This window comes from Dendrobates tinctorius, unplaced genomic scaffold (genome assembly GCF_039654945.1).
Source record: "Dendrobates tinctorius isolate UK_male_01 unplaced genomic scaffold, ASM3965494v1 ptg000270l, whole genome shotgun sequence".
In the NCBI taxonomy this organism is placed as follows: Eukaryota; Metazoa; Chordata; class Amphibia; order Anura; family Dendrobatidae; genus Dendrobates; species Dendrobates tinctorius.
In genome coordinates this window covers 11,038,532-11,062,846 of record NW_027361937.1, presented here as the reverse complement: position 1 = coordinate 11,062,846, position 24,315 = coordinate 11,038,532, and the positions used below count along the sequence as shown (strand labels likewise).

The 24,315-nt window shown below is 39.4% G+C and overlaps 1 protein-coding gene across 3 annotated transcripts in view; it reads left to right on the top strand.

Moving 5' to 3' along the window:
- MTCL2 (microtubule crosslinking factor 2) overlaps window positions 1–23,956 on the top strand; it is a 125,855-nt gene extending 101,899 nt beyond the window's left edge. For 2 of the 3 annotated variants that reach the window (XM_073559435.1, XM_073559434.1), the window contains exons 12-15: window positions 4,812–4,871; window positions 7,916–7,986; window positions 8,176–9,616; window positions 9,795–23,956. In XM_073559435.1, the coding sequence (XP_073415536.1) occupies window positions 4,812–4,871; window positions 7,916–7,986; window positions 8,176–9,616; window positions 9,795–9,941 (1,719 nt within the window). In that variant the 3' untranslated portion in view covers window positions 9,942–23,956. The remainder of the gene's footprint in view (window positions 1–4,811; window positions 4,872–7,915; window positions 7,987–8,175; window positions 9,617–9,794) is intronic. The other variant, XM_073559436.1, reaches the window with a different exon arrangement.
- Window positions 23,957–24,315: the final 359 nt, after the last annotated feature.

The window sequence follows — 24,315 nt, the reverse complement described above, 5'->3', positions numbered from 1 at the left end:
AAATTTCTCTAAACACAATATATTATAGACCCCCAGAGTACTGCAGATCGCTATAAAGTAGAAAGGAAGACAAAAATATTCTGTAGCAAAAAAGCTCATTCATACAACTGTTACACCTTCTGTCATATGATATTTTTTATTAAACTACTTATGAATCCAACAGTAAAAAAACCTGAAATCTATTGGATTGTGTATTACATAGGGATTCTCCCCAATGATCATTGCTCCTTAATATGTTACTGTATAGCTGCCCAATATGATGGCACACACAGAGTGCCTATTGCTCCAATTAATGATTGTCATATACAGTACAGGGTGGGCCATTTATATGGATACACCTAAATAAAATGGGAATGGTTGGTGATATCAACTTCCTGTTTGTGGCACATACGTTTCCCCCCTCCCATATACTAATGTGCCACAAACAGGAAGTTGATATCGCCAACCATTCCCATTTTATTTAGGTGTATCCATATAAATGGCCCACCCTGTATAAAAATGAATGAGTTGCCTGCCATTGACTAATAATTTTAGCATAAAGGATCATCAGTCTAATAACCTTCCATATGGATTTTGATCTGATAATCATTTCTCTTCCCTGGATAAGCGGGCAAACACCTTTCACTACTTTTTTCGCCTTTAAAGTTATAGGTTTTCTCAAAATCAATCTTCTGGAACCCACTGCTCTCCTTCCTCCCCAGTTTCCTGCTTGCTGGGTGACACTGTGCTCCTGAAAATTAACAGTTTAACCCAGTGAGCTGTTATTCTGAACTGCGTGCTCTCCAGTGCTGCTGGCAGTGGCTTCAGAGAAGCGCAGTGACACTAAAGCTAGCTGCCCACTTTCAGATGAGCGCTTGTAATCACTGTGCACCTTGCCTAGGAGACTGGCCACCTGTAATAGACTGCAGAGTTGGCTGGTTACCCAGGCAATGAGCTACATACTATAGAACTAAAAAAACAACCTCAGGAATTTTTTAATACATTATAAACTGCAAAATTGCTTATTTTATACAAGCACTTTGCAATTTTAACAATGTATTCAGTTGAGACAATCAGGGCTGTGGAGTCGGTAAGCCAAACCTGCGACTCTGACTCCTCAATTTCCCTTACACGACTCCGACTCCACGACTCCGACTCCCACATATATTGCTTATATTTAAGTGAAAAATTTATTGTAGATGTGAACATCAGACATTAAATCATTTTTATGATACAATAATCAAGATATTTAGATAGCACATAATATATATTTATTGGAATACAACTTTAGAACACAAAAAAACGAATAAATTGTAAATATGTAATACACTATATAATATTGATTACATATATACAGTACAGACCAAAGGTTTGGACACACGTTCTCATTCAAAGAGTTTTCTTTATTTTCATGACTATGAAAATTGTAGATTCACTCTGAAGGCATCAAAACTATGAATTAACACATGTGGAATTATATAATTAACAAAAAAGTGAGAAACAACTGAAAATATGTCTTATATTCTAGGTTCTTCAAAGTAGCCACCGTTTGCTTTGATTACTGCTTTGCACACTCTTGGCATTCTCTTGATGAGCTTCAAGAGGTAGTCACCGGAATATGGTCTTCCAACAGTCTTGAAAGAGTTCCCAGAGATGCTTAGCACTTGTTGGCCCTTTTGCCTTCACTCTGCGGTCCAGCTCACCCCAAACCATATCAATTGGGTTCAGGTCTGGTGACTGTGGAGGCCAGGTCATCTGGCGTAGCACCCCATCACTCTCCTTCTTGGTCAAATAGCCCTTACACAGCCTGGAGGTGTGTTGGGGGTCATTGTCCTGTTGAAAAATAAATGATGGTCCAACTAAACGCAAACCAGATGGAATAGCATGCCGCTGCAAGATGCTGTGGTAGCCATGCTGGTTCAGTATGCCTTCAATTTTGAATAAATCCCCAACAGTGTCACCAACAAAGCACCCCCACACCATCACACCTCCTCCATGCTTCACGGTGGGAACCAGGCATGTAGAGTCCATCCGTTCACCTTTTCTGCGTCGCACAAAGACATGGTGGTTGGAACCAAAGATCTCAAATTTGGACTCATCAGACCAAAGCACAGATTTCCACTGGTCTAATGTCCATTCCTTGTGTTCTTTAACCCAAACAAGTCTCTTCTGCTTGTTGCCTGTCCTTAGCAGTGGTTTCCTAGCAGCTATTTTACCATGAAGGCCTGCTGCACAAAGTCTCCTCTTAACAGTTGTTGTAGAGATGTGTCTGCTGCTAGAACTCTGTGTGGCACTGACCTGGTCTGTAATCTGAGCTGCTGTTAACCTGCAATTTCTGAGGCTAGTGACACGGATGAACTCATCCTCCGCAGCAGAGGTGACTCTTGGTCTTCCTTTCCTGGGGTGGCCCTCATGTGAGCCCGTTTCTTTGTAGCGCTTGATGGTTTTTGCCACTGCACTTGGACACTTTCAAAGTTTTCCCAATTTTTTGGACTGACTGACCTTCATTTCTTAAAGTAATGATGGCCACTCATTTTTCTTTACTTAGCTGCCTTTTTTCTTGCCATAATACAAATTCTAACAGTCTATTCAGTAGGACTATCAGCTTTGTATCCACCAGACTTCTACACAACACAACTAATGGTCCCAACCCCATTTATAAGGCAAGAAATCCCACTTATTAAACCTGACAGGGCCCACCTGTGAAGTGAAAACCATTTCCGGTGACTACCTCTTGAAGCTCATCAACAGAATGCCAAGAGTGTGCAAAGCAGTAATCAAAGCAAAAGGTGGCTATTTTGAAGAACCTAGAATATAAAACATACAGTATTTTCAGTTGTTTCACACTTTTTTGTTAATTGTATAATTCCACATGTGTTAATTCACGGTTTTGATGCCTTCAGAGTGAATCTACAATTTTCATAGTCATGAAAATAAAGAAAACTCTTTGAATGAGGTGTGTCCAAACTTTTGATCTGTACTGTGTGTGTGTGTGTGTGTGTGTGTGTGTGTGTGTATATGTGTGTATATATATTGTATATAGTATATAAAGCTCAAGTGTGTGTATGTATGTAGGTGTGTATGTCCGGGATTGGCATCCGCACCGTCGCAGCTACAGCCACAAAATTTGGCACAGTCACACGTCTCGACCCCGAGAGCGTCCTAGCCTATGTTGTGAGGCGAAATTTTAACCCTGCGCGTTCCAATTCGCCAAACAATTTTGCCCCTATCTATATAATGGGGAAAAAGTGTGTGTGTGTATCAAGCCCCGCCCCTCATTATGATGTCATAATGGTTGCCATGGCGACGCTGATGTCATCATAGGTTGCAAGCCCCGCCACTCATTATGATGTCAAAATGGTTGACTATGGGATGGAGGATGTGTGATGGGTATATGGGCACTGGACTATGGGATGGAGAATATGTATGACGGGTATATGGGCATGGGACTATGGGATGGAGGATGTGTGATGGGTATATGGGCACTGGACTATGGGATGGAGGATATGTATGACTGGTATATGGGCACAGGACTATGGAATGGCGGATATGTATGATGGGTGTATGGGCACGGGACTATGGGATGGAGGATATGTATGATGGGTATATGGGCATGGGACTATGAGATGAAGGATGTGTGATGGGTATATGGGCACTCGACTATGGGATGGCGAATAGATATGGGTATATGGGCATGGGACTATGGGATGGAGGATGTGTGTTCGGTATATGGGCATGGGACTATGGGATGGAGGATGTGTGATGGGTATATGGGCACTCGACTATGGGATGGAGGATATGTATGATGGGTATATGGGCACGGGCCTATGGGATTGTGGATATGTATGATGGGTATATGGGCACGGGACTATGGGATGGAGGATAAATATAATTTGCTATAACTAACCACAGTTAGTTACTATGCCCGGGCAGCGCCGGGCTCTTCAGCTAGTGTGTGTGTGTAATTAATATTACATATATATATATATATATATATATATATATATACATTATAACACTGACTTATCTCCGCTAAGACAAAGCCAAGGTCCTCAGGCTACATTTACGCCATGGGTGTAGCCAGGATCAAACCTAGGGGGGCAGAGCCTCATACTGTTCCGCAGAACCTCATGCTGCACACCTCAGCTGCTGCAGAACCTCATACTACACACCCCTACACTTGAAAATAAAGCCTGCACCTTAAAAAGATGTGATGAATGCAGTCTATTTATTCCAACTATCAATTGATGTTGATGTGTTACTGGGCATCCTTTTGGGCAGCTATGAGATGTACCTGACTGGTGCTAAAAAAAAAAAAAAAAAAAAAAAGTTAGTCTGTGTGCTACCCGACTTTCATTGTTTTTGGTACATATAAGATATGATATGGATAGATAGAGCAGATTTCTAATCTGCTTTTGCTATTGAAAACATTATCTATGAGCTCAAAAACCTTTCAGGTGATGCAGTTTTTTAAAAAGCTGATCTGCTTTTGCAGCTGGAAAACGTATCCTCAAAAAACGCAGGAAAAATGCTGTGTGTAAATGTAGCCTTAGATCAGGAATAGAACAGCCATTTATTGGACATTTCATAACTTTCCCAAATTCCTATGAGAAAATATTCAGCACATTCTGCATTGAACTACTGTACCCAATTTATTATATATTTTAGGAGTCGGTCCATTTTATTCCAACTCCACCAAAATGAGCACAGACTCCACAGCCCTCGAGACAACCCTCTTTTATGATCTGTTGCTGACTGACAAGTTTGTTCATGGTGTGAAAAAAATCATGGAATATCGGTCACCAGTATGCTCATTTGTGGTAATTTTTCAGAAAGAACAGGAGTCTTGGGTGAGAAGAGGCCCAGAGAGGAAGAGTGGATGCTGGAAGGAGGTATGGATCATGTACATCTTACATAAAGAACCTTCAGTAATCTATAGTAAAGATTTATATGAAAACCCTTACAATTACCTGTAGTCAGACATGTCATCCTGTGCTAATACAGGGCTAATATCATGTAGCTCTACTTTAATCTAAAACTGATTTGCTTTCTGATATATGGCTTAAATGAGACAAATTGGTAGAATTAACTAGAAAGAGGCAGCTGCAAGTAAGCATCTTCTGTTTTCTTGTAAGTGCCATTCATTTCAGGGTACAGAGCTTCAGTCCCCGAGCGCAGCACTATACAATACACTGACTTACTGTCACAACCCACAAGGTTTGGTCCAGCGAACGGCACAGCAAACACCAGCAATGGGGATGGAAAAGAGGAACGAGGGATGGGGCACCTCCTAACACAGCCTATGCCTATCTCAAAGCTCGCCCAACGCCCTATGCAGGTCCTTCCCCCAACCCCCCCGCTGTCACGTGCCTAGTCCTTAGCTGTCACCTTACCGCACTGGCCGGCAAGTACGTTAACCTCAACACTGCAGATGGTGTAAACACAGGGGGTAGTAACAAGCACGAGACAGACAAAAACAGGGAATAAGAAAACTTGGCTTTCAAGCTTCTGCTGCAAGCTCAACACAGCGGAAGATACAGTACCAGGACCTCAGCCAGCTGATACACGGTGGCACCAGAGAGCTCCCAACTCCTTGGCTGGTCTCCAGAGAAAAAAAAATCACAAACAGTCACCTGATGTGTCAGATGACTATTTAAAGGATGGTAGGAGTGGTCACCGCCCATATCAGCTGACCAGCAACACAGCAGCTGCCAGCAAGGAAACAGACATTAACCCTTGCTGGCCTGAAAGGAAAAAAATTATATTTAAATTACTGTATAGCTGAACCAGATCTGCCACGAATCCAAACATGAATCGTGACACTTATGGTGTTCGGCTTCGTACTCCGTGTACTTAAAACAACCACTGGACCACAAACAGCTGAACAGTAGGATGCTGAGTATCAGACCCCACCTTTTTTATATTGATGACCTATTTTAAGTAGAGGCCATCAATTTTATAGTCCTCTCTAACCACTTCATGCATCCTGACATGTCTGGATGCGCGTGTGAGAAGCAACCTCAGGAGCCGAGACTGTTCCATAATGGGCAAATGCCGCTGGTGTTACAGAGCTGGCACCTATGCAACACAATCGCTTCTTTTTAACTATTTCAATGCCACTATCAATCATGGGCAGCAGCATTTCAGTGGCGTAATCGCTGATGCACTGGCTCCCATCGGCCACTTGCGACACAATTGTGGTGTGCCGATAGATTACCATGGCAGCTGGGGGCTTGCTAAAGACCCTGATTACTGCCATGTTGGTGCCCTTATGAAGCCCCGGAGATTGTCAGTGTATTTAAATACTGCAATACTATAGTATAATCAAAAGAACCGTAAATATCTTTTGAAATTGTAGTGTCTATAAAAGGAAGAACAAAATCAAAATGCCACAGATCCGGTTTTAATTAATCTCCTCCTCTAAACACCCAATATAAAAGCTATCAAACTGTTGTATGTAAACAAAATGGTATCCATAAAAAAAAAAAAAAAAAAAAAAACTGCAACGCACACATGAAACAAGCCCACATTCATGGAAAAATAAAGTTTCAGGTCCCGGAAGCGGGGCAACAAAAGACAAAAATTTTAATTTTCAGAAATGTTTTAACTACTCGAATATGAAAAAAAAATCTTCATTTGGTATTTGCTTTAAATGTAACGACTGAGTTTTTTTTCACATGGTCAACGAGCGTGAAATTTTTTTGCCCCATTTTTCAGCTCATTAAATGAATGGTTTCATTCAGAAGTACGTCGTGACCCTCATTTGGATATGTCAATGAAAAAATAAAGTTTTATGGCTCTTGGAAGAAGGGGAGGAAAACAAACTAAAACAAGGAAGAAGAACTTGATTGGTCAAGATGGGTTAAAGGGATTTTATTAACAGAAAATGACCTGTTGATAAAATCAGGGCTTTGTGTTGATTGTATTTTAGACATTTCATGTTAGTTTTTTTTTTTTATGATCATCACAAACACAAATCTATATAAAAAAAGAAGTCCCAGAAGAAATTTTGCACAAAAACCTGATTGAAACCTAAAGGTGCGGTAATTTTCTGATGATCTCTTCCCTTTACTGTTGAGCTGCACTTTTTATTATAAAATTATATAGTCCACCAAGCCTTTAAATCCAAGAATCCAAATTCCCAAACCATATCTACTAAAGTGTATAAAGCATTGCATCACTGGATGTGGGGGAAAAGCAAAAGTTTCTAAAGCAACAAGTATCAATGGGAACTAGATAAACTTGATAGATACACAGTTGTACGATGCACAAAAATCATGTGTTCACAAAGTGATTGTGACTAGAGATGAGTGAATTTATTCGGATTCGGTTCCGAATACGATCGGAATAGAATATTATTTTAGCAATATTCTTCAAACACAGCTGAACGTCATTAGAGTCAATGGGAGTAGAAATTACCGAATATGTTCGGAACCGAACATAAGACATACAACTCGCACGAATAGTGTTTTGAATATGGCTCAAATGTGAAATCCGATTCGGGGACAAAATCCAGATAAATTCGCTCATCTCTAATTCTGACCTTGAAAGCTATCACTACTGTCACTTCACCATAAAGCTTGCCGAAAAATGCTTCACTTTTGCAATGCTTGCAACAGTAGGATTGTCAAGGGAATAGGTTACAATCAGTATGAAGCAGCTGTTCCATGTAGTAACTCAATACATTCCTTCAGCTGCTGGACATGAACTCAACTTACCACTTCTAGTTTATGCATTTATCTTCCTATTTTTCCTAATTGAGGCTGAGCCAGTGAAGACCTAAGGGGTTTTATTAAGTCGTGTTCTGCACCCCCTTGTGTCCCTGTACATTTCTGCACAGAGCTAGTTGTAGCAGTCTTCTAATGTGGACAGGCTCCTTTGATCTGCTTAACTGCATAATATGAATATTTATTGGGTAATACATGCTTTCCTCTAGGCTCTCAATGACAAGATGCAGGATAAAGACATTGACTGTGACATAGATGCCAGCGGGACCAATTTAAAAAGGTAACGATTACTTGATTCTCTCTTTTGGTATAGTGCAGCGTGTAGATAATCTATATTTATAATTTCATTATGAGTAGAATTGTATTATAAACTCGTTATATACAGTGTATCAAATTGTGACATTTTCATAAATGGCAGCATCAGCTTGACTTATTCTGAATTTTATAAAACTGCATTTTTTTCCTACAGAACAAAGTCTGTGTCCTCTATGTCAGAATTTGAAAGTTTATTGGATTGTTCTCCTTTTCTTCCTGGACAACTTCCCCTTGATAATGCTGAAAACAAAAAAGGAATGAAAACTTTTCTGGCTTCTCAGCTGCTCACTAATGGTTCAATAGATTCAGATATCAGTCAGAAACACTGCCTGTATATGAATGATGAAACTTTGTCTGACCACTTGGCCAAGGACAATTTGGGTATCTCTTCTTGGGATTACACATTGAGTAATTCTGGGAAAAATGGAGAATCTGGTCACAAGCAGATACAGAGAAGTTACACTGCACCAGATAGAACAGGCATTCGAATTTATTACAGTCCACCAGTTGTGAGAAGACTGGAAGCTCCTTTGGTCCAAAACAAAGAAGAAAAACTTATGGTTGAGCCAGGATTCCTGTTTACAATGGCAAAGCCTAAAGATAAGGAAAAGCCAGAAAGCTTGTCTGGTAATTCCTACAGTCGATGGTTTTGCAATTTCTCAAAGAAGCATGACCTTTTGGACAAGGATGGTGTTACAGAAACGCCAACTTCCGTTCCTGCTTTTCCAACGTCATTGGGGGATTTAGAGATCTCTGGAAACATGAGTGATGACATGAAAGAGATAACAAATTGTGTTAGGCAAGCAATCCGCTCAAGTTCACTAGAGAGGAAAAGTAAAAGTACATCAAGCCAAACAGTTGGTGCCTGTACAGTTGGTGTCCAGACTATCCAGATGGTAAGCGTTGGTCTCCAAACTGATCTACCCCGAACAAGTCTTCATGCAAAGAGCTGGTCTCCAAGAAGCTCATCTCTGCTGTCTGCAAGGAGCAAGCATATTTCCACATCTTTGGACAAGGTCCATTCCCGGATTGATCGGCCTTGCTGTTCACCCAAGTTTGGCTCTCCTAAGTTGCAGAGAAGGTCTTCCTCTAAACTAGATGTCTCTAAAGACAGAAGCCTGTGGAATCTCCATCAGGGCAAACAAAATGGATCCGCTTGGGCAAGATCTACAACAACTCGAGACAGCCCAGTTCTCACCAACATTTATGATGGATCGTCCAGCTTGTTCAATGTAGTAGATCACGCTGGAAGTACAGAGTCTCTGTACAAGACAGGAACAACTGAAAGAAATAAAGCTGAAGCTCCTAAATATGGCATTGTGCAGGAGTTCTTCAGGAATGTGTGTGGCCGAAGTGGTCAGAGCTCTAGTACAGGTGCTGAAAAGAAAGAGCTAGAGGAAAATACCAAGAAACCGGATAACCATGACCATTGCTCATCTGCTATGTGTCATCCATCCTACAATGTATCCAAACTATTGAGCAAGAAGACCCCAAGACAACATGTTGCTGATGATCATAAGTCTTCTCTCGCAAGTCAAGGAGCTAAGGATGGCAGCTCCAAAGACCCTGATGTCATTTCCACAACAGCAACGGAAGTAAGTGCTACTCTTCGGTGTCTTGCTGACTATGTGTGATTCTCCTAAATTATTTTGTACAGAAATCAGAAAAGATCTAGTCATGCTATTACTCATGGTACACTGGATTTCTTCTCTGTGGATGTACCTTGTTGAGCATTTTCTTCTTAAAATCCGTATTACCTTGCTTTTCCTGTAGGATTACTCCTGTAATTGCAACTCACATCCTGTCACATCCTGCTTCTCCAGACCGTCCCGAATCCACTCGCGCCAGAGTCAGGCCAAGTGCCAGCTCCACCAAGAACCAACTCCATCTGAGGAAAATACAGCAACTGGCTGTAAATGAAGATAAAGATATTCCGAGGATTCTGTCCACTACTCGCAATCCACTGTTATCTTCATATCAAGATATAGCACGTAAAATATCCTGTTCTTGCCTTCGTTTTTTTACATAATTGCATATGTTAGTTTGACGTTGACTTTGCTGCCTACTGAATGCTAGTGTAGCACTTAACCCTTGAAGTCCTTGGTATCATATACCTAAAGTAGGTATGTATGCATACACTGTATTCTAGATTCTGTATGTTTGTATGTAAATGCCAGGATTGCTAGGAGCTACTTTACTGCCATAAGGACCCATCACATCACGATAATACACTGTCACTGTGTTTGGTTTTAAACTTGATGGATAAGTTTGTCCCTCTTTTACGCCAAACTCTTAATCATTCCTTTTCTTACACAGTTTTAGTGACTAGTCCTATTTACACTGTTTGGATATCAAACTATTGGATGACACTTTTAGGTAATCAGAATTTACAAAATGTATTTATTAATTAGCAAAATAAAAGGCAGTCTAAAGGCAAAATAATAAGACTACAAAATGTCCCCAGTGACATAGTGCTAAGAAACGCACGCAAGCCATATGGGTAGTGAAACCTCAAAATTATATTAGGTTTTATAGTTTATGCACTCATTGGGATATTATAACCCACGAGAACAAAATACTTGCATAGTATTGTGCCCTGTTAATAGAAATATTCTGTAGATAGGAATATTTAATAATTTGGTAAAAATATTTGCCCTTTGTATATATTGTGTGTGTATATATAAATCTCCATTCTCCCAGTCATTGCAGCACATCCACTGTCATTCTGAAATGCACTGTTTTTTGTTTTCATTCTAGCTCTGTGATTACTTTGTTTTTCCTTGTTTATATATGTTGATTTGGCATTTCTTCACGGATAATGGGGTTATTTAGGATTTTTTTTTAAAAATGGCTTTCTTCCAAAACAGCATTTCTTTTGCCCATTGGTTGTGCAGCTCAGTCCCCTTCAACTGAATTGGAGCTAAGCTGAGATACCAGCTACATGGTATGGACAAGAGCCACATGAGTTATGAAGAGACTAGTCATGATTTTTCTAATCTGCAAATCACTTTGAGCCTTTTAAGGTTACAGTGCCTGTAAATAATCATGGTCAACTTGGGCACGGTTTTCTGTCATGACACGGAGATGCCTCACTATCACTGAAATTGGTTAGACCTCTCTTCTCAGACCACTTATGGACTAACGAAGGATTCCAACTTGATACCTAAACAAACTGCACATAGTCCACGTATTTGCATGGTCATTGTATTAGCCAGGTATCCAAAAACCTAATGATCTGATATGATCAGTTGGCTAATGGTCAGTTTACATGTACCGACTGGCGGCACGATATTACTTCCGATAGGTAAACGGTTTACCTATCGACTGTCATTTGACTGCCTGTTTACACAACGTAAGCAATGCACAATGAGCAAACCATGCTAGATCGGTCAGTGCAGATAGGCAGCCATAGTTTTTGGCAGTGCAAGGCCTGTTTCAACAGGATGAAACACTGCCAAGAATGATGATCTTTTACTCTGCGCAAAAGATCATTTCACACTTTTTTTTTTTTTTTTGTTCAACAGGTGTTCGGCAGCCTGATTATGCTGCAAGGCAATAGTGAAAAATGCGTTCTTAACAATGATCAGTCACCATCTTCTTGCAGTGTAAATTCCTCTTTAGAATTTCCTTGTGTAATTTGTTACTAGTGTCCACAGGCAAATTGACAAACAGCAACCAGAGGAAAACTCAAATTGCACACCCAAATGACCCACGCAAGCCCTCTGAATGTAATTTTTGTTAATCCAGATCAACGGGGTGTGCACCATGTTAGCCTAATCTCATTCTGTTTTTTTGGGCAGTAGTTGGGACTCTCAAAATTGAGGGGTGCATTTAAAGCGGGTGCGCGCAGTTTATTGGCCCAATCAGTTTTAAGCTATGGGCTCTCCGTGAATGGTTTGTGAACTATGAGGTACTTTGTGGGTGGTCACCACTTTGTAAATTTCATTGTGATTTAGTTTGCGATACTTTGTACCCGACGTTTGTGTAGGCCATATTGTATTTTTATGCTTTCCCGGCAGCTTTATATCCTATTCTCCAAAATTGTACCCTTCCTTAGAAAGCCTGTTTGAGGGAAGATTCCCAACCGATTGGGCCCATGCATACTCTTTACCAGTACAATCCTGTTGCACCAGTCTGTTTTCACATGCAGGTTGCAGAGGTATAGAGAATGACCTCTTGTACAATCGTGTGTTTAGTGGTCCCCTACCACCACTTTGTACATTCCTCTTGGTAAAATTTGCAGACCTGCCACGTTGCTAACCCTGCCCTTGAGAAATGTTAGCTTTTAAGCTTCTTTCCTTGCTGGTATAGAATTACACTGCCATTCAGCTTACAATCCCGGTCTGTTGTAGTTACTGCCACATACACTGACATGTAATATGCTGCTGTGGATAGTTCTCACACTGCCAATGTGTACCCCCTGGTAACTACACATTTAATGAAACAACAGGAGATGGTTTGACACTACCGCTCCTTTGGGTTTTCTGGCTGGAAAAGGCCTCTTACCTCTGCTCATCACAGCGTCCTTTCTTGGAAGGGACCACTACACTTGCACATTCTCTAAATCCTATCATTCTGATAAATTTTAGCAGTCACATGTTTTTTGTATGGTTTTGGGACGGACGTTAGTATAACTCAAGGGTAGGACCAGTATTACTTCTGTTTACACAAAGTACAAATATGAACAGTACCACTGCGTTTCATTCCTGCCTGTAGGTCACACTTCTTCATACTGCCTCTAAACCTACTGTGGGGGAAATAAGTATTTGATCCCTTGCTGATTTTGTAAGTTTGCCCACTGACAAAGACATGAACAGTCTATAATTTTAAGGGTAGGTTAATTTTAAGATTGAGAGATAGACTATCAAAAATAAAATCCAGAAAATCGCATTGTATAAATTATAGAAATGTATTTGCATTTTGCAGTGAGAAATAAGTATTTGATCCCTGTGGCCAACTGAGACTTAATACATGGTGGCAAAACCCTTGTTGGCAAGCTCAGCAGTCAGATGTTTTTTGTAGTTGATGATGAGACTTGCGCACATGTCAGGAGGAATTTTGGTCCACTCCTCTTTGCAGATTTTCTCTAAATTATTAAGATTTTGAGGCTGTCGCTTGTCAACTTTGAGCTTTAACTCCCTCCATAAGTTTTCTATGTGATTAAGGTCTGGAGACTGGCTAGGCCACTCCACAACCCATTTTTAATGTCCTGACGGAGGGAAGGAGTTTTTTCAGGTCTATAATCTTGTCCCTGACATCCTTAGAAAGCTCTTTGGTCTTTCCCATGTTGTAGAGGTTAGAGTCTGACTGAGTCTGTGGACAGACATCTTTTATAAAGGTCACTATGTAAGACAGCTGTCTTTAATGCAGGTAACAAGTTGATTAAGAGCGTCTAACTGGTCTGTAGGAGCCAGAACTCTTAATGGTTGGTAGGGGATCAAATACTTATTTCTCACTGCAAAATGCAAATAAATTTATGTAATTTATACAGTGTGATTTTCTGGATTTTGTTTTGATATTCTATCACTCAATTTTAAAATTAACTTACCCTTAACCCTTTAGTGACCGGGCCAAACTTTTTAATTCTGACCAGTGTCAGTTTGTGAGGTAATAATTCTGGAATGCTTCAACATATCACATTGGTTTTGAGATTGTTTTTTTGTGACACATTGTACTTTATGATAAAGGTAAATTGGTCATATTTTCTGCATTTATAAAAATATCAGAAATTTTACAAAAATTTCAAAAAATTAGCAATTTTTGAAATTTGAGTGATTATCCCTTTAACCCCTTCCCGACCTGTGACTCCACATAGGCGTCATGAAAGTCGGTGCCAATCCGACCTGTGATGCCTATGTGGCATCATGGCGGGATCGCGTTACTGCGGGTCGGGTGACCGGGGTAACTGAAATGTCACCCGACCTACAGGTACGTGGGGACCTGTAATTGACCATAGAAGGGGTGGCTTTGCCCCCCCATGGCTACAATCGCTCTGTTTGGCTGTTTCACTTTAAACAGCCAATCAGAGCAATTGTAATATTTCACCAATGAAACTTGGTGAAATATTACAATCCAGCCATGGCCGCTGCTGCAAGATCATCGGCCATTGGCTGGAGCTAGGTGACCTCTGTGTCACCGCCCCCAGATCTGATTGGAGCTAGTGTCCATGTGACGCTATCCATCCAATCAGATGTGGAGGGGCGGTGTCAACTATAGCTGCACTCCCTCTGGTTCCTGCCGCCGCTGATGACCCCGCCGCCTCCACCCCTGCCTGCGATCTGCTGCTGCTCACCTGTACGTGCTCTCCTCTGTGCAGTCCTCCGCTCCTCCCTGCCCCGTCGATCACCCCCTCCCTGCCCCGGCGATCTTCCCCTCAGGGTTAGGGTTGAGATTAGGGTTAGGGGTGTGTTGGGGTTAGCGATGTGTTAGAGCTAGAGTTAGAATTTAGGGGTTTCCCCTGTTTAGGTGCATTAGGTATTATGGTTAGGCGTGTGTTGGGGTTAGGGTCAGGGGTAGGGTTGGAGTCAGAATTGGTGTGTTTCCACTGTTTAGGTACATCAGGGGGTCTCCAAGCGCGACATGGCGCCACCATTGATTCCAGCCAATTTTGCATTCAAAAATGCTTCTGAGCTCTGCTGTGCGCCCAAAGAGTGGTTTACCCCCACGTATGGGGCATGAGCATACTCAGGACAAATTGCACAACAACTTTGGGGGTCTAATTTCTCCTGTTACCTTTGGGAAAGCAAAAAATTGCGGGCTAAAAAATCATTTTTGAGGAAAATAAAATTATTTTTTATTTTTCACGGCTCTGCGTTATAAACGTCTGTGAAGCATTTGGGGTTCAAAGTTCTCACCACACATCTAGACAAGTTCCTTGGGGGGGTCTAGTTTCCAAAATTCAGTCAGTTGTGGGGGGTTTCTACTGTTTAGGCACATCAGTGGCTCTGCAAACGTAACATGACGCCAGCAGAACATTCCATCAAAGTCTGCGTTTCAAAACGTCACTTCTTCCCTTCTGAGCCCCAACGTGTGCCCAAACAGTGGTTCCCCTCCACATGTGGGGTACCAGCGTACTCAGGACAGACTGAACAACAACTTTTGGGGTCCAATTTCTCCTGTTACCCTTGTGAAAATAAAAAAATTGCTGGCTAAAAAATCATTTTTACGGAAAAAAAAGATTTTTTTTATTTTCACGGCTCTGCATTATAAACTTCTGTGAAGCACTTGTGGATTGAAAGTGCTCACCACACATCTAGATAAGTTCCTTGAGGTTCTAGTTTCCAAAATGGGGTCACTTGTGGGGGAGCTCCAATGTTTAGGCACACAGGGGCTCTCCATATGCGACATGGTGTCCTCTAATGATTGGAGCGAATTCTCCATTCAAAGTCAAATGGCGCTCATTCCCTTCCAAAACCTGCCGTGCGCCCAAACAGTGCTTTATGACCACATATGAGGCATTGATGTACTCAGGAGAAACTGCCCAACAAATTTTAGGATCCATTTTATCCTGTTACCCATGTGAAAATGAAAAAATTTAGGCTAAACGAACATTTTTGTGGGAAAAATTAAAATGTCCATTTTTTCCTTCCACGTTGCTTTAGTTACTGTGAAGCACCTGAAGGGTTAATAATCTTCTTGAATGCAGTTTTGAGTAGCTTGAGGGGTGCAGTTTTTAGAATGGTGTCACTTTTGGGTGTTTTGTGTCATGTAGGCCCCTCAAAGGGACTTCAAATGTGAGGTGGTCACTAAAAAATGGTTTTGTAAACTTTGCTGGAAAAATGAGAAATTGCTGATAAACTTTGAACCCTTATAACTTCCTAACAAAAAAAAAATGTTTCCCAAAATTGTGCTGATGTAAAGTAGAAATGTGGGATATGTTATTTATTAACTATTTTACATAACATAGTAACATAGTTTTGAAGGCTGCAGCTATTCTGCATTGTTGATCCTGGGGAAGGCAAAAAGCCCACAGAGTAGAAGCCAATTTTCTCCATAGGGAAAAAAATTCCATCCCTTAAGCTGGGTCAACCATCTACCTATAATATTCTGTTATTCGTAACCTTCTATACTGTTACTCACAAGAAAAGCATCCATTCCTTTCTTAAATTCATTCAGTGAGTTGGCCATCACCACTTCCTCAGGAAGAGAATTCCAGAGCCTTACTGCTCTTACCGTGAAGAACCCTCTTTGCTGGTGCAGAAATTGTCTTTCCTCCAAACGAAGAGAATGCCCCCTTGTTCTTGTCACAGTCCTTGGTACAAACAGTTCATTGGAGAGATCTCTGTATTGCAGTCTAATATACTTGTACATATATATTAGGTCTCCCCTAAGTCTTCTCTTTTCTAGAGTAAATAGACCTAATTTTGATAACCTTTCTGGGTATTGTAGTGAACCAACTCCATTTATCATTTTAGTAGCCCGCCTTTGAACCCTTTCAAGTTCAGTAATGTCTTTCTTGAGCACCGGTGTCCAAAATTGCACACAATACTCCAAGTGTGGTCTGACGAGTGATTTGTACAGAGGGAGAATTATGTTTTCATCTCGTGTCCCCAGACCTCTTCTAATGCATCCCATGACCCTATTTGCTTTGTTGCCTGACACTGGGCACTCCAATTTAGCTTCTTATTGACTAATATGCCTAAGTCTTTTTCCATGTCTGATTTCCCCAGCAGTTTCCCATTTAGTAGGTAATTGTAGCATCTGTTTCTCCTTCCCATGTGCATAACCTTACACTTTTCTGTGTTAAACCTCATTTGTCATTTTTCAGCCCAATTATCCAATTTACTCAAATCTGTCTGTAGTTGCAAACTGTCCTCCTTTGTGTTAACTACCTTACATAGTTTTGTATCATCTGTAAACACTGATATTTTACTGTGTAAGCCATCCACTAGATCATTAATAAATATATTAAATAGTAGGGGGCCCAATACAGAACCCTGTGGTACCCCACTAGTAACCCTGGCCCAATCTGAGTATGCACCATTAATAACCACTCTTTGTTTTCTATCACTAAGCCAGCTACCTACCCATCTACACACATTTTCCCCTAGCCCAAGCTTTCTCATCTTACTTGCCAATCTTTTATGTGGGACAGTGTCAAATGCTTTAGAGAAGTCGAGATAGATGACATCCAATGATTCTCCTTGGTCCATTTGAGATCTTACATCCTCATAGAAGCTGATCAGGTTAGTTTGACAGGAGCGATCCTTCATAGATACATGTTGATATGGAGTTAAACATTTATTAACATTGAGATATTCCATAATGGTATCCCTTAGAAATCCTTCAAAAATTTTACCCAGAACAGATGTTAAGCTTACCGGCCTATAGTTTCCAGGTTCCCTTTTACACCCCTTTATGAATATTGGTACCACATTTGCTTGCCGCCAATCAAAAGGAACAGACCCTGTGTCTATAGAGTCTTTAAATATAAGGAATAGAGGCCTGTCTATCACATTACTTGACTCCCTTAATACCTGAGGGTGAATGCGATCAGGGCCTGGTGATTTGTCAATTTTAATCTTACTAAGGCAGTTCTGCACTTCTTCCTGGGTTAGGCAGGTAATACTTAATGGGGAGTTTACATTATCACTCTGCATTTCCCCTGGCAAATCCTTTTCCTGTGTGAACACTGTTGAGAAAAAAGTATTTAAAACATTTGCTTTCCCCACATCGCTCTCTATGATTTCACCCTCATTGTTCTTTAAAGGGCCAACACCATCAATTTTAATCATTTTACTGTTTATATAATTAAAGAATAGTTTGGGGTTTGTTTTACTTTCCTTAGCAATGAGTCTGAGTTTCCACTTTTGCTAAATGTATTTGTTTTTTACACATTTTATTTTTTTCTCTATAACTTTTTAATGCTTCTTCATTGCCTTCTTGTTTTAGCTTCCTAAATGCCTTGTTCTTGTTATTTATTGCCCTTTTTACATCCTTATTTAGCCACATTGGTGTTCTCCTGTTCCTAGCCCTTTTATTTCTGTACGGTATGGCTAGCTCGCAGTGGGTGTGTAAAACTGATTTAAATATTTCCCATTTATTTTCTGTGCTCCTATTTTTGAGGACATTGTCCCAATCAATTTGGTGAAGGTCCTCTCTAAGCTGATCAAACTTTGCTTTCCTGAAATTCAGCGTTTTTTAACCCCCTTTCAGGGCACCTTACTGAAGGACAAGTGGAATTGTGTTATATTGTGGTCACTGTTCCCTAGGTGCCCATCGACTCGTACTTCTGTTATTCTATCCGGCCTGTTGCTTAAAATTAAGTCTAGAAGGGCTGTCCCTCTAGTTGGGCCCTGCACAAGTTGTGACAGATAATTATCCTTGGTCACTGACAGAAATTGGTTTCCTTTCTGAGATACGTAGGTTTCAGTTTCCCAGTCTGTCGGGGTAGTTGAAGTCCCCCATAATAATCACCTCATTGTGATTTGCTGCTTTGTCTATTTGTTTCAATAATACATTTTCAGTGGTTTCTGTTATATTTGGTGGCTTATAACAAACCCCTATGAGGATTTTATTACTTTTCTCTCCTTGTATCTCCACCCATAGAGACTCCACCTCTTCATTTCCCTCTTGTATATCTTCTCTTAGTGTGGGCTTTAAAGTGGACTTTATATATAGACAGACTCCACCCCCTTTCCTTTTTTTACGATCCCTCCTAAACAAATCATATCCTTGCAAGTTAGCCGCCCAGTCATAGCTGTCGTCTAACCATGTCTCAGTTATTCCTACTATGTCGTATTTTTCCTCATACATTACCAACTCCAGATCTTCAATCTTATTGGTCAGGCTTCTTGTGTTGGTCAGCGTTTTGTGTCACATAACTCTGGTTTAGCAGAATAAAAATGCAAAATTTGAAAATTGTGAAATTTTCAAAATTTTCGCCAAATTTCTGATTTTTTTCACAAATAAATGCAAAAATTATTGACCTAAATTTACCACTAACGAAGCGCAATATATCGTGAGAAAACTATTTCCGAATCGCTTGGATCCGTTGACGCGTTCCTGAGTTATTACCTCATAAAGTGACAATGGTCAGAATTGCAAAAAAATGTCCAGGTCATCAAGGTCAAAATAGGCTGGGTCATTAAGGGGTTAATCCAGTCACACCACATAAAAACATTAGTAAATATCATTTCCATCATGCCTGTTTTACATCAGCACCATTTGTAAAATGTTGTTTTACTTTGTTAGCATTTTAGAAGCTTTAAAAATGTAGCAGTAATTTTTCATTTTTTCAAGGAAATTTACAAAACTTATTTTTTTAGGGATCTATTAAATTTTGAAGCGACTTTGGAAGTGCTATATGTTTTAAACCCCCAAAAGTGATACCATTTTAAAAATAGCACCCCTCAACATATTCCAAATTGCTGTCAGGTAGTTTATTAACCCTTCCGGTGCTTTTCAGGAATTAATGCAAAGTGGCATAACAGAAATGGAAAAAAAATATTTTTACCATCTAAATGTTGATAACTTCTGATTAGTTTCACGGTAACATCAGGACCACACAATCAAGATCTTGGAGTGCCGGTAGGTTTAAAGAGGGAGCCCCCACACTATTTTAACCATCTAGATACTGTAGTCATTATTGACAGCAGCATTTAAGGGGTTAAATGATTATGGTTGGTACCATCACTGTTCGTGGCTGATGCAGCAAGTTGTAAGCTATAGTGGCCAGCTAACAGCTGCTGGATTGTCACCAGTGGAGAGATGCTAGTCTCTTATATCACAGGTCAGTAAAAAGACATATTGGTGGTCACTAAGGAGTTAATATTATAGACTGTTCATATCTTTGTCAGTGGGCAAACTTAAAAAAATCAGCAAGGGATCAAATACTTATTTCTCCAACAGAACAGTATATCATCTGGCCTCCTTTTTATATTCCATGCTCTCAATCTGATATATTTCAGTACATCACTTTTGTAACAGTGGTTCATTCTCTGGTGTTTTTTTTTTTTTAATTCCCTTTGTCAAACTCTACCCACTTGAGCCCTGTACAGGGCATAAGTCGCACATTCACTACAGCCTTTCATCTGGCGGTTTTGGGGTTCAATGTTCCCCTTTCCTTAAACCTCACTACTATAGTAATCACATTTAGGAATAAGAAAGGTCAGTTTTGGGTGTAAGGTTGACCACTTTGTATGAGATTCACTTGAATAGAACTAAGCTGCATTACCAGACACCATGCATGGACAATGACGCCATTTCTTGACAAATGCAGACCTTTTTTTTTTTTTTTTTATCTCATACAAACCCTTTAATGCTTTGCCTCTATTAAACATTGCCTCCTTTAATCTTAATTTACATATTAGGCCTCATTTATCAAAACTGTTAAGAAAACTGTTGCACATATCAACCAATCAGGGCTCAGCTTTTATTTTTGTAACCGCCATTGGTAAAATAAAAAAAATTGCTGTGATTGGTTGCTGAGGTTTTCTTTTAGATAATTATGATAAATGTGCCCAGTAGCTTTTCTTTGTAAATGTGTAAATTGTACAGCTTTATGAGGACACTTTAATACGCAAAACAGCAATAAGCAAAATATTTCCGTTAGATCGGGAATGTGTACATTTCCCCAGGACAATAATATAGAGTAATTATTTTTCATTTTTCTAACCTATGGCTGAAAAGAGGCACTAACAATCCCCGCCACCTGGTGCTTAGCAATCCATGACCATGTAAATAGTCTCATTATTTTCCTGAATTGAAATCAGTAAGTGGTTTCATGCAATGTAGGGGGGGCTTTTACATTGCAGCTATGGGAAAATAGTTTGCCAACTGGCAGAACAGTCAGGAGGAATACAAGTTTTACTGTGAATTGCCACAGTATTTGGGTGGAGTGTGAGGCTTCAGTGTGCTTCACCGGTACAGGCCTGGAGTCCAAAAAAGCCTCCTTTTCAGCTTTTTCAATTGACAGTGACTAGTTGGAGCAGATGCCATTAAGATCTTCTTCTGCACTTTTTTTTCCCACCAGCTATTTTTGAAAACCTCTTCAGGAAGTAAAAATCACTTGGAAAATGTTCTATTCATTTCTATAGGAGATCCACTTTGCTGTTTTTAAGGAGGATTTTGGAGGGGAAACGCTCCAAAAATTTCTGTGTGAACATATTGTCACATGCTGACATTGCTGAAGGACTTTATAAAATACCGTAGTAGCTACTTGTTTTTCTTCCATAGAATGCACAAAAATTGGAAGGTTTTAGGTTGGGTTCTGACAACAATTTATTCCCTCTTTGCAAAAAAAAAATAATCAATATGCAAAACTCCAACTTCATTTTACTAGTTAATAAATCTAGGCTGTATTCACCTAGAGTTACTATTCCAAAGTTGCCCATTTGGATGTTTTGTAAAGAAATTTAGACTCTTAAACACATAGGGAGACCACCGTGCATGTGCTGGGAGGATGCACAAGTCTACAATCACGCAGTGACTGCAGACCTGTCATTCTAGACCAGAAAACCCCTTTAAGCTCCTAGCCTTCCGCTAGTGGTGGCTGCATGTAGCCATGAGTTTGGCTATACAAGAGATTTAGAGTTAAGACTAAGTCTAGCCTCATACTTCCGTGAAACATGGACTGTGCACAGATTTAAAGACTTGACTCAACAAATGGGTTTCCTGACCTGAGCTCTCTGTGTTTCAAGGATATGTGAAACTGTCCTTATAGAGAACCTACTTTTATAAACCTATTGAGACATTAAAAGATTAAACGGCACAGAATTTTAGATCTAATTAAAATAGTAATACCCATTTTGAAAAAAAACAGTCTTCAGTTTAGCGCTAGTCCTTTATTTATGCCCCTGTCCAAAAATCCAATATTTCATTAGGTCTTGGCCAGCTATGAGTGACTTGCAAGTGACTCATTTTGGGGAATGTAAATAATATATATTGTTGACTTTATATACCCGCATTTTGTCCATTTCTTACATAGAAGCACGCAGAACACACATTTGTATCAAAGTACACCTTATATTGTAGGCCTATATATAATGATATATTCTACACTGTAGATATACACAGTCTTGATTGTTCATCCTGTCACATCTCACGTAGAATAGAAATAGTTATATATTACATGATTCACATCACATGGCACACACTTTGTATAGGAAGTGTCTCTTTAAAACTTAGAAAACCAAAATATAGAATCCATTGCTTTTGTTAATGTTTTGCAAATGGCCTGTAATGATTCTAGCATACACCCCATTAAGAATGACATGTTAGACATGACCAGACCAAAGGGGTAGATAGTCTTGGGTTTCATCATGGAGAGGAACAGGCTGGCATACTAGGAGTTTTTTTGTTTATTTTTTTTCCCTCTAGCACCATTTTAAATTTTTTATAGGCCTTTTTCCCACAACTATATTTGATTTAAATATTATTATTTATATAGCGCCATTAATTCCATGGTGCTGTACATGAGAAGGGGTTACATTAAAAGTTATAGATATCGTTAACAGTAAACAAGTTTCCACAACAAATTTACAATGACAGACTGGTACACAGGGGAGAGGACCCTGTCCTTGCGGACTTACATTCTTCTATCTAAAAGATCCTGAGTAATCGGTAATCGGCATTTCTTGCCAGTATTTTTTCCTAAAATTAACAAAAGCCAGTTTACTTTAAAAATGCTTACAAACCCTGAATTAACCCAAAGCTATTGGGTCACATCGATGTCATAAAGTTGGATCCCTCAATTAGAGAGGCTGTCCAGGCTTATGACATTCCCAGCAGCCACCACTACACAAAGAAAAAAGCTTCATTCTTTACATCTGCCATCACAGGCAGCGACTGATCTATGGGGGTTGCCAGGTTTCAGAAACCCACGGATTTGGTATTAATGAATAGGTCATTAATATCATACGCTTCCCCTTCAGTGGATAAAGTTTTTTCCACATCTATAATTTGAAAATATTATGAATGAAGTCGTAAAAAAAAAAAATTCTTGAATTTTTTTTTTTATTTATTGTATTTTATTTGCATGTTGGAATCACAGATTGATCAACATTGTCTAAGCCAGCTTAATTATAAGGGGTCATATGGGCAGTCATAGCAGATGGCTCTGTAGAGCAATGGCTAGAGTCACAGTTCTGTAGCTTCACTTGCACTTAACGTGTGATTTTAAATGTTTCCATCATTTTTGTACACTATTTTATAAACCGTTTTGTTTTTGCCTATTTTCTTAAATCCACCATGTATATAATATTTATTTATTTTATTTCTTTTTTTTATTTTATTTTTTTATAGGATACATAATTTTTAATTAAACTTTAACTAGAAATTACATAAAGTGCAATGTTTGGGGTAGGAAAGAGAGTTACCGTAAATAGTGAGTATATGTGGATATATCTTACACCCACATACCTACTATTTAGGCATGAAATCAGACACCAATAGACTGGACAGTTAACATTTAGGATGTAAATATTTGTACGTCTTTCTTAGAAAATTTGTCATCAATTTTCAACATTTTTTAAAAATTGTCAACTTTTTAAACCATTTTTTTCTCTACTTTATACCAATGACTTTTCAGAATTTTTAATGTAAAATTTCTCAAGTGTTTTTGTAAATGTTTCTAATTCTGTGATCAAATGAGTACGATTTAGAACAGTCTTATAACCTTTTAAATTTGAAGATTTCAAAGGTTCTGTCCACTCATATTTGTTATAAAAGAGAAGGAATTTCGTACAAATTGTTTGCCTATTTAGACATACAATATAATTAAATGAAGCCAGTAATGAAAGTTAAATGTCTTCCCCATGCACCACTGTTGGGTTACATTTTTGTTTTTTTATGTTTATTAGAATTGTCTCATGATGTGTAAAAAAAAAAAAAAATACCCTTTGTAAATTTGATATATTTCATGCCTTTTCATTGCAATTGTGTCCTTGTAACGTTGTCAGCTGTCACTTGTTCATAAATTAAACTATTGAAATCTAGTTTGTGGTATTTTGTTTTTTTTTTTTCCTTTTTGATTGGTCAGCAAGATACTTGGGGTGGCAAATCAAACGAGTACTGTTCTTGTCTTGTAAACTGTAGAGTTAGGTTTTAATAGATTTAATTCGCCTAATCCATTCTGAAGATTCCTAGAAACTTGGAATACTAGACTAACAAGAAGCAGTTGAAGAGTAAAGGGTATATGCCAAATTTAACATATAAGGCCCTTCACCTCCCCATATCAAAACATATATAGAAGACAAAAAAAGGGAGAGCGGCACTTCCAGCGGCTGAATAAAATAAAATCCTTGTTTTATGGAGTCACTGAAAGTGCCACTCTCCCCCTTTTTTTCTTCTATTG